The sequence below is a fragment of the Gregarina niphandrodes genome (assembly GCF_000223845.1).
Source record: "Gregarina niphandrodes unplaced genomic scaffold scaffold00018, whole genome shotgun sequence".
In the NCBI taxonomy this organism is placed as follows: domain Eukaryota; phylum Apicomplexa; class Conoidasida; order Eugregarinorida; family Gregarinidae; genus Gregarina; species Gregarina niphandrodes.
Genome location: NW_011645787.1, coordinates 149,638 through 160,310, shown reverse-complemented (window position 1 = coordinate 160,310; position 10,673 = coordinate 149,638). Strand labels below are relative to the sequence as shown.

The 10,673-nt window shown below is 52.3% G+C and overlaps 4 protein-coding genes across 4 annotated transcripts; 1 reads left to right on the top strand and 3 right to left on the bottom strand.

Moving 5' to 3' along the window:
* Nucleotides 1-343: 343 nt before the first annotated feature.
* On the bottom strand, nucleotides 344-789 carry GNI_092650 (protein phosphatase inhibitor; the record flags this gene model as incomplete). Its single annotated transcript, XM_011132597.1, has 2 exons — nucleotides 344-476; nucleotides 618-789. Coding segments are annotated over 2 exons (305 nt in total), but the record flags the coding sequence as incomplete, so codon positions are not given.
* A 28-nt stretch (nucleotides 790-817) lies between these two features.
* GNI_092640 (pentatricopeptide repeat protein) lies at nucleotides 818-7,614 on the bottom strand (the record flags this gene model as incomplete). Its single annotated transcript, XM_011132596.1, has 2 exons — nucleotides 818-879; nucleotides 1,014-7,614. The coding sequence occupies 2 exons, from the start codon at nucleotides 7,612-7,614 to the stop codon at nucleotides 818-820; spliced, it is 6,663 nt and encodes a 2,220-aa protein (XP_011130898.1).
* Nucleotides 7,615-7,641: 27 nt separating this feature from the next.
* Nucleotides 7,642-8,778, top strand: GNI_092630 (GATA zinc finger protein; the record flags this gene model as incomplete). The annotated part of the gene is made up of 1 exon (XM_011132595.1): nucleotides 7,642-8,778. The coding sequence occupies one exon, from the start codon at nucleotides 7,642-7,644 to the stop codon at nucleotides 8,776-8,778; it is 1,137 nt and encodes a 378-aa protein (XP_011130897.1).
* A 247-nt stretch (nucleotides 8,779-9,025) lies between these two features.
* GNI_092620 (hypothetical protein) lies at nucleotides 9,026-10,450 on the bottom strand (the record flags this gene model as incomplete). Its single annotated transcript, XM_011132594.1, has 1 exon — nucleotides 9,026-10,450. One exon carries the CDS (start codon nucleotides 10,448-10,450, stop codon nucleotides 9,026-9,028), a length of 1,425 nt encoding a protein of 474 aa, XP_011130896.1.
* Between the last annotated feature and the right edge of the window lie 223 nt (nucleotides 10,451-10,673).

Below are 10,673 nucleotides of genomic sequence, written 5' to 3'. Positions count from 1 at the left end.
TACGGGGCACCCCCCCTAGGGCATCCCATCCCCAAAACATCCCACTCCTTGCACATCGTATTCCTTGCACATCGTAGCTGTGTGTCCCTAAGCCATCCGATGCTTTCTCCTCCCCTATACATCAGGGAGAGCCTTTGGCTTAGAGAATGACCAATGCAATCTTTCCTGTGGACTCATTCCCTAAGATTCACACCTCACAGACTCATTCCTGTAAGGTGTTGCTGTTGGGTATTGAATTGTATTGAATGAACTTTATCTGTATCATTGCGGTTTGTCTTCTCCCGTTTTTCGACGACAATCTCGACACTCGCTGGACTTCCTGGGTCTTTGTTGACCGTTGGACTTCCTGGGTCTTTGTTGACCGTTGGACTTCCTGGGTCTTTGTTGACCGTTGGATTCCAATTCGCTGTCAGAGCCTGAAGAAGAAGATGACGACGATTCTCCGAAGTCCCGTCTCTTCTCATGGATACAGCAACCTAAATGTCTGGTTGATTGGGAGTTCTGGTTTGGGGGGAGGGAGGTGTAGTTCTGGTCTAGGGGGAGGGGGAGGTGTAGTTCGGGGGAGGGAGGTGTAGTTCTGGTCTAGGGGGAGGGGGGAGTTGTAGTTCTGTATTTACTTTTGCTTTTTCTTTTGTTCAGATGCTCATTATCCACGACATCGTCTGCCCAGTCCACAACCGGCTTGCTTTTCTCGACAGTTTTCTTGTCTGGAGTCTTTTGTTGTTCGACATCTGATTCTGGATTGGAGCGCAAGGTTATGACTCTAGTGACTGTTGTGGTTTGGCTCATTCGAAAAATCGTACCGAAAAAAGACCCGCTATTTACCAGCCATATCTCGCTTCTGCTGGGAAACCAACTGTCGAATGGTCTCCGCCGCTTCTGAAAAGGGATGTAGTGTGTGTTGGACACAAGTGTGTGTGTGTGTGTTCGAACACAAGTGTGTGCGCGTGTTCGAACACAAGTGTGTGCGCGTGTTCGAACACAAGTGTGTGTGTGAAGTGTGTGTGTCATACCGTAGCCAAAGCCGGATTGTATCCAAAGAGGGTTTAGAGTATGTGTGTTGAATTGTTTGACCAGGTCGCGGAGACTGCACATCTCACGTTTGTCAAGTTTGCTTGAGTCTGTTGTTATGAGTTCTAGCACTTGTTTGAGAACGGGCCAGTTGCAGGTTTTGATGGAGCCGGAGACGAGTGTGCCGTAAGTGCGGGAGCCACAGCCGAAAAGGGCTCGCATTTGGAGTAGGTATTGGAAGGCTTCATGTAGTCTATTATTCCAAGCACAGGCGGCAATGGCGGCAGTATAAACGTAGGCGTCTAGTTTGAATTTTGCCATTGAGGGCAAGGCTTCAACGAGATAGATGACATGATCTACTGCTCGTTTACGTCCATAGAACTTGACAAGGATAGTGAGAGTATAACAAGTTGGTTTTGAGTTAGATTTCATCATCTCACCAAACACCCTTTCAACTGCTTCAGTATCGCCCAATCGTGCGTAACCTTCAATTATAGTATTGTATGTCACACTGTCTCGTACTAGGCCTTTCTTTGGTAACGACTCAAAGAGCTGATAAGCACAACTCATCGCTCCCTGATCACATAAGCCTTTAATGATGGTAGAATATGTCACGATATCAGGTGTGCTCTGTGTTTGATCCATCTCATCGAGCAAACTTAAGGCGGTTTTCAAATCACCGTTTTGGACGCAACTATGAATGAGTGCGTTATATGCCATCTCAGTTGGACACAGATCATGCTCCTTCATGAACTTGAAGTAGTATAACGCTTCCGTCTGTTTTTGATGGGTAACAAATGTTCGAATAATAGCCGAGTATTGATTTGCCGTTAAAGGTTTAGCCAACCTCTTGGATTTTTCTGCTAACAACAATACCATTGTGACGTCCTTGAGAGACGCAAAGGCCTCCGCGCATACACCAACCACGTATGGGCTCCACTTTATGTCAGGTGTAGCCTCCAACTGCTTCCACAGCTGCATAACCTTCGATGCCTTATTGCACTTGCCATACCCCGCCATCAACGTAGCAATCTCATGAGGGCTTGGGTTCTGTAATTTAGCCGATACTGAATCCAAAAACCGACGCAATCGAGGCGCGTCTTTTTTAGAATACATCTCAACCACCGACCCCAACAAGTTAACGTCTTCAAAGTTATCATTTTGTTCAATGAAGTCGCAAAACGCGCTAATCATACCACGATCAACAACAGCCGTTCCTTTCGCTCCCAATTGACGTGCAACCAAACCGCAAGTGAACGCATCTACCTTGATGTTCCTACTGCACATCATGCTAAACATTTCCCATGTTCGATTCAAATCGTCAGCAGCAACGGCCGCATTAATGGCAGCATGAAAAGTAACTTGATCGGGTTTGACACCATCGCCACCAAGATGAAAGGGTTTTTCCATGTGCAGAATAAACCTTTTTATTTCTTCAAGTCTTGGAGGCTTTTCGCGCGCCATTCCCTTAATAATGATATTGCACGTCACCACATCAGGTCGGACACAACTGCCCGGAATGAAGTCAATGCCGTTGATCTCACAGTGTGCGTCCGTACGCAATGTTTCCAATATTGTTTCTGCTCGGTCCAATTGACCACTAGTTACACACAAGTGCAAGATCTTGTTACCCACTGATATGTCTAATAGACCGCCTTGGCTGTTACGTAGCGTATAAAAGTAATCCACAGCACCATGGACATCCTCCGCAGCCGCTAATCGTTTAACAGCCGCAAGTGATTCCTTCAGCCTTTCATCCTTATTTGACTGCAACGAACTTGGTCGGTATAGCTTACCGTCTGACTTAAGTTGCTTCATCGTCTCTGCCAATACACCTACTTCGGATCGGAACTCATCTTCTTCACCAAACTGTGGGTGCTTCATCAAAATACGTTTCGCACGCACCCAATCCTCAGCTGCAAGGTAAAGTCGTAAACTCTTACGAGCTAACATAAGTTTTTCACCTGCCTTAAGCCCCTTGAAACGTCCGATTGTATCAGCCAGTAAAACAAACCGACTGATGACAGCACGGTCTAATACAGCACCGAGGTAATGCGAGAAGTCTGGTATCTTACCACCACCTGGTAATTGCAAGCGTGATGCTCCTCCGAGTTTGCTAACTAGATGTAGTGCTCGAGGATTGCCGCATTCTGCATACAATGGTATGAAAAGAGCCAATAGTAAACTGTTAAGGTGAGGAGCTATAGTACGTTGACCTGGCCTCACATTATGTAAGTCACGACTTGCAGCAACGTTCAATTCGAGATTTAATAATTTCCATCCAACCAGTTGCGTAGGTGAACACCGACAAGAATCCTGTAATGCACGTCCTGCTAACCAAGCCGGTAATTGTGCGGCAACATGTTCTGGTAATAAGGTTGGATATGTTTCAGTCGCAATTCCAGAACCACACTCTAAACCCGGCGGCTTACGATACTGCCCTGGACCCTTGGCACCGTAAGGCATTAAAAGCATTAGATGAACATTATTGTCAACGTTCAATGCTTGTTGGAATCTTCGCTTCGGACCCGCTAGCCCCGTAAAGGCTGATGGCATCCCATACAACATGTCGTAATTCTCTAGTAAACGCATGTAACATAAATCGATCCTTCCTAATGTGCAACCAGTATGTTCTCCAATCGTTCGCTTTACTATTTGTAAATGACTCTCCCGACTACCTGAATTTACAGCCTCCTCAAATGGATTAGACTGGGTCACAAAGAACCTCTCCACTAAACGACCCATCAATTCCTGTACTTGGAACGCATGACGACCACTCCGTTCATATTGATGAATCATACGGCACACACGGACAAAACTTTCATTCTGCCACCACGTTAACGGACAATTGACCTTCTTCGACGGACCCAATGATCGACTATCACGGGACGTAGAAGAACTACAACCTCCCGCCTGCACTTCGCCCGACTCGGATGTTGCACCAAGCGCTGCAAGAACCGTCTCCATCTTGGGATACCGGCTTGAACGGCTCGGCTCATTACGGTCATCCGGCTCGTTACGATCATCCGGCTCGTTACGATCATCCGGCTCATTACGGTCATCCGGCTCATTACGGTCATGGTCATAGTTGGTCGCGTTTGTGGAGTCGCTAGTATGTTCTGGCGCCGCCGTGCTGTCTTCGTCACTCCTCGATCCGTGTTGGTGGTCATCGTGGTGAGTATCACCACACTCATCGTTCTGTCGGTTATCGAACTCCGTGAAAACCGGAAGAGCAAAAGGCACAGCCATACTATAGGATACCATAGCCTCTTTGCCTGCCTTACTCTGCTCAACCACCCCCTCCAGGAAACAGTTTCCTCGTCTTACCATAAAATGCCTATACCGGAGGAATGCCGGGCATGGATTACCCGGTATGCCCCCTTCCGTCCAGAACAGCTCTGGCTTAACGACGCGGTAGTGAGCAATATTTTCACCAATAATATAGTTGCACACGTCCATGTAGGCTTTCGCAATGGAGGGTTCGGACATGAATATATAAGCCGGTACAGCATCAGTAACAACGTGTTGGACTTTATAATCGTTCTCGATAATCAAATTGTTCTCTAACTCGAGCGAACGGATTTGTGTGCTAAGTATTCGTTTGACTTGTTGTGGTTCATAGTTCTCAATAGGACTAGGGAACAGCAGGAACCTGTAATGCCAGCCTCGAGCTATAAATACCTCATCAGAGAATGGTTTGGCCAATCCGAGAGGGAGAACAGACAAGAAAATCGTCTCCATGTCGATTGGGATATCGAAGCTTTTCCTCAAGTCCTCGCTACGTTGGCTATGTGCCAGTTGTGTTAGGAATACAGATACAGCAAATGCAGGTACTCTTAAGTTCTCGATCATGGTCGATTGCACACCAAGCACATCGCCAGCTTCTGGCAAACAGCCGAGTACATCCTCGGCAGGTATGCGTTCGACTAGCGGTTGCAAGAACGGGCGACCGTACTCCGTGGCTGACAGCAACAGTAGAAACGCCAAATACCGCTTCTCTCTAACCAGCATCAAGCAGAATGTTTCGTAAATCAATTGCAACACATTCGTGCTAAAAGTCCAACGTGCCAGAAACGAACAAAAACAGTCATTACTGCTTTGATGCTTCATACGCAAGAATATCACTGCAACACCCTCAAGCATGTAAGGATGATAACCAAGACAGAAAATAGTAGACGCCGCCAAATGCTTCAAACGAAGTTGTTCTGACGGATGCAAATCAAGCTTCGACGCTAAACACATTAACAACAACGTTTGGAGATCACATAGTAATTGCCGTACTTCCTTCGCAGCATACGAAGCCTTACATACCGTATCCTGCTCGTCAACACGCGGCACATGCGGAGGACCCACTTCTTTAACTGAGAGCCGGTTGAAGCAGCTGGCACATAAATTTGCAAAATCAGAGTAACTCAAAACCTCAGATGGTGTCACAAACATGTTCGGACACGATGAATCATCACCCATTGCAGTCACCGGATACTCCAGACTCGGCTCGCGAGGACCCTCCTCGGTATCACTCAAATCCGCATCCGATGAGTCAGAGAACGATGAACCCACTTCCACCGCCGTGACTGTCGCCGTCGCGGAACACGGCGTCGAGGACACTACCGAGGAATCACTCTTGTCTCCAGCTCCCTTGTGTCCGTCTCCGTCCTTCCCCGTGCCGTCTTTCACCGCGCCGTCTTTCACCGCGCCATCTTTCACCGCGCCGTCCTTACCGAGACCGGGACCCTCCTTGAGGCCGGGGTCATCTTTGCCGGTACCGACGCTTTTGACCGCACAGCGCTGTTCGTCCGTGCACATACAGAAGGTGAGGGTCTGACGGAGTGCGCTGTCCCAATCGCCTTTGGCGACATTAGCAGCGAGCTGCCTCATAAGTCTGCGAACATAGCGTGTGCCTCGGCAACCCGTTAGTGTCAGTCGCTTGCGGCATGCGAGCGAGGCTGGGGGTACAGAGTGAACCGGCGCGGCTACATTCCCAGCCGCGTCATCACGACGATCTTTCTTACGGTCCCGACCGCTGGCAAGGGTGCCGCTGCCAAGTGCGAGGGGCGCACTGGCCTCGGCCTCGGACCCGTGGGCGGCGAGCTGGGGATGCGCGACAGGGGTGTGATTCGCTGTCGCACCTGTGTGAGATGAAGGCGTATGAGATGAAGACCAAGGCGTAGGTGTGTGTGTGACAGGTGTCAGTACCCCCTTGCCACCCACAACTGGGCTGGCCGCGAAATTGTTGGCCGCTAAGTTGTAGGTCGCCAAGTTGTTGGCTGGGGAATTGGTGGCCAGGGCGATGGCGGAGGACGCAGACATGCCGAATGCCGAGCTGGCGAGGCTCGACTGGCATAGGGGGGAGCCGGGGCTGGCGGTGGAAGCCCGTTCGCTGTCGGACTCGGCGGCCTCGGAAGCGACTTCGCTGCGCATTTTGTTGAACCAATGGCGGCACTCGGGGTGCTGGATTTGGCTGGCCTCCAACTTCAACTCGGTAGGCGCGTCAGACAACAGGGTGGACAAGTCGTCCAGCGAAGACACAGTGTGGGCATCCACACGCTGTGGAAACATCTCGCCCCGTGGCGGACCCTGCTGGGCGCCGGAACCTGGGGTTATGAACCTGATGCTCGGCGGGCTGGGCGGTTGACGAACCGCCCCAAACGGACCGCCGCCGCGGGACATATTCGTATGTGCCGTGCCTGGGTGGGTCGTGCCTGGGTTGGTCGTGCCTGGGTTGGTCGTGCGTGGGTGGGTCATGCCCGGGTGGGTCATGCCCGGGTGGGTCATGCCCGGGTGGGTTAAAGCCGAATGAGGCATGCCTGAGTGGTTAAGGCCGGGGTGGGTTAAGGGCGAGTGGGTTGGAGGCCCGTAGTTGGGCGGGGCGTTGCTGCCTTCTAGCAGACAGTGTAGCTGGTTTGCCAGTTCGTCCACTTCGTCGTACTTGTAGAAACCTTTCGATGTATTCCAGTTCTGACTGGTCTTCCAAGGCTCGGTCCTTGCGCTGTCGTTCCTATCGGCGTCGGTCCTTGCGCTGTCGTTCCTATCGGCGTCGTACCAGCCCCTGGCGGGGGTAGTGTACGCATGTGCAGTTCCGCTGGTTGTCCGTGGAGGGAAGCCTGCGGGAAAGTCACCTCTTGTCAAGTGGTCAGTTCCTCTAAGGTGGTCATTCCCTCTGAGGTGGTCACCGCCACTGAGGTGGTCATGACCTCTGAGGTGGTCACCCCCTCTAAGGGGCTCGCTCCGCAGATGGTCGCCGCGGCCCGAAGTGCTGCCAGAGGGCCCAGAGGGGCCTCCTGTGTAGACATTGGGACCGGGGCTAGCAAAGGAGGCTCCGGAGTCAGGGACATTGAACGAGCCGCCTGAGACGTAACCGCGGTCTGCACAACCACGGTCCGCCCGAGTACACGGCCCGCCTTGATCCTGCCAGGAGGTCGCCGACGTCTTCCTCCAATTATCCAGCTGAGACCAACCCGCCGAAAAAGCATCGTCGGCGCCGCACAGACTCGCAATTGCTTCACGTAAAGCGGCTTCCGAAGAGTCTTCGAGATCGTGGGCTTCACCGCCTGTCACAAGGGCTTTTGACAGCTCCCATGTGTCGGTTCGCGGCGTAGTCATTATTAATAAATCGCCTCTAGAAATTTTATGACTGCCGGACCCACCTCTCTTGGCGGAGGCCTCGAAAATGGCCCATGGAAAGCAACCCCAGACATCTGGGTAGCACGCTTCGAAAATATACCACTCGCCCACGGACGTCTCCCCGCTGCCCGTCTAGTCGCTGGAAATGCAGTTGCTGGAAATGCAATCCCCCCGGGAAATAATCGTTCCGCTGGACCGCCGACTCCACCAGTCCACGGTAACGTCATGGCAACAACCGTGGCGACGGCCGTGGCCACTGCGAGTATAGGTGCAGTTAAACAACCAACTGGAAACGCGCTCAGTCAGCCCACTGCCGATCCTCAAACGATGACCGACGGTCAACCCATCACGGCCGGTCAACCCATGACGGCCGGTCAACCCATGACGGCCGGTCAACCCGTGATGCAGGCATCCGTTCCTTCGATCAACCACCCACTCGGTGCACTCGTCGATAAAGTCGTTTCTAGACCGGTCGTGGTACCGGGAACTAACCCGCTTTTGTTCAATATCATATATGAGGCCATGACCTCGGTGGACGTGGACACTGAAATCATTGAAACGCTTACCGGGAAAAGGCCCCGCAAGCGAGTCGCCGGACAGCCTGGCGGTCCATCGCCTGATAGCGTATACACGAAAGTCAGACCCGGCCCCTTTTCGATCCTGGCGCCTGATGGTGGTTCATCATCCAGAGAAATAGTAGGTGACAAAATCAACAACGAAATTTCCGAAGGTCGTCATCACTCGAACGAAAGTCGCGGCGAAGGTCGTCACTCCGGCGAAGGTCGTCGTGACTCGAACGAAGGTCGCCGCTCAGCCGCTTTGATACGGTCAGAGTCAGAATCCGCACTTTCCCAACGAGAGAGGTCCAAAGGAGAAAAAAGGTCATATGGAGCAGCTGTTACCGTTGACGGTTGTTGCCGGCATTGCGGAACCGAGGAGACGCCCCAATGGCGCTACGTCCATCGCGAGAAGTTTTGCAACGCATGCTACATGCGAATAAAGCGTTGGGTGCATTCGAACTTAAATGGTCGGAGACTCCCTTCCAGAGCTCGCTCGGATGTAGACCCCGAAGATGACGCCAAGTTCTCCCAACAAGCCCAAGAAATCGTTACCATCGCGCTTCGTAGTCTTTCGAATGCTTGACATCCGTTGCAACCATTTTTCCAACCCCTTCGCATCCCTCAACAGATCCATCCGCCGCTCATCCGTTCCACCGCTCATCCGTCCATCGCCCGTTCGTCTAACCGTCCATCGCTCGTTCGTCTAACTATGACAAACCGTCTATTGGGACGACCATTGGGTCAGCCCTTGGGTCGATCATTGTGTCGATGATTGAATCGACCACTCGAGTCGACTGCTTGCTTGCTTTCTCCACCGCTTGCTGTCTCGGCTACTGTCTTGGCTTTATGGCCCGGATGGTTCGAGGTGGTCTTGCGTTCTTGAAGTGCTTGGTTGTCCGCTGGATACCTGTAGTCTGCTCCAGCCACTCCACCGGATCTTCGTAATCGGTAGCACGCCATACCTCGGCGGCCATGGGAGTAGGCTTTTGTAAGTGTCTTTGGAATCGACGAAACGCCGCGGCACTCATACACCAACTGAGCTCACTTTTAGTGTAGGGCAATTCGACAGCACTTAGGCTATTGCCCTCCCTAGACTCCTCCCTTTCACCAGACTCGTTCCGATCTCCCGATTCCTTCCTTTCTCTCGACTCTCTTCCAGATTCCCTGTTGACGCCATCCCCGTGAGGAGGACAAAGCGACTCCCCGTCCTGGCCAACCGGCTTGGTACCCTCATCATCCGGACCTCCATAGCGAATGCTCGGAATGTTATCTGAGGTCTTCCTCTCTGATACTCTCCGTACCAAGCTCTTCCGTTCCGAGTTCTTCTTCTCTGAACTCTTCCTTTCCGCACTCTTCAGCTCCCCATCCATTCGCGTGTCACACACCTTCTGGTCACACACCTTCTGATCAGCCGGACTCCCTTGGTCCATCGGCACAGTCCTCGAAGATTCGGTTCTGGCGGTAGTAGGCATTTCATTCCGACCCGACAGAACTTCGTACTTGGGGTCTAGAAAAGACCTTGCCCCCTCACCAGCACCATGCACTAAAGCGGGGTGACCCGCGGCCGCAGGCCTCACGGGCTGCCTACTTTCATCCCCTGGCTCGTAGGGCTTTTGCAACGGCGGCGGCGGCGGGGGTGGAGGAATATGCCGGTGCTCGGCCCCCCTTGGTTCCATACCCCCCCTTGGTTCCATACCCCCTCGTGGTTCCACACCACCTCGTGGTTCCACACCACCTCGTGGTTCCACACCACCTCGTGGTTCCACACCACCTCGTGGTTCCACACCACCTCGTGGTTCCATACCACCTCGTGGTTCGATGCTTCCTCGAGTGCCGATTTGTGGTTGAGACATGAAGACCTGGGTGACTGAATTTCTGGGAGCCACTTGGTTTTTTTTCTTGTCTTCCGTTAGTTGGTTTGGCAGGCCGTTGGGTAGGAGGGATCTATAGCTGCCATGCTTCTTGACCATGGCCCGAAGTTGTTCGTACATCTTCCGGCAGTCGAGAGCTTCGGAAGCGGTCATAGCGGAACTCATGGACCGGATAGGTGCGTATAGATAGTCGTATAGAGTCTCCTTCACAGGTTGATGCAGTCGTCCCGTTGGCGCCACGAACACGTTCAGCATCCCCGCCGCAGCCGCCTCCGGATCTCTCAGAGTATTCAACTCCGACAAATGGCTCAAGGCCACCAGAACTGACTTGGTCACCAACGTCTGGCATCGATACGGCGGCCCAATCGTTCGCATCTTCTCCATCGGGTCTCGTAAACACAAGAAGTGACGGCCACGATATTGGAACGTTCCATTGCCACGTCCCGCCACTTCACGAGCACCAGACTCTCCAGCACTGTCTTCGCCACCCAGCTCAAATAAGCTGGTCCGGAAAAACTCCTTCTTGCTCAACGGTAATAAAGGAGCTCTTGACGTATCAATGATCTAGAAGATATGATTTGTCGGTAGCGGGGGGGGGGGGGGAACT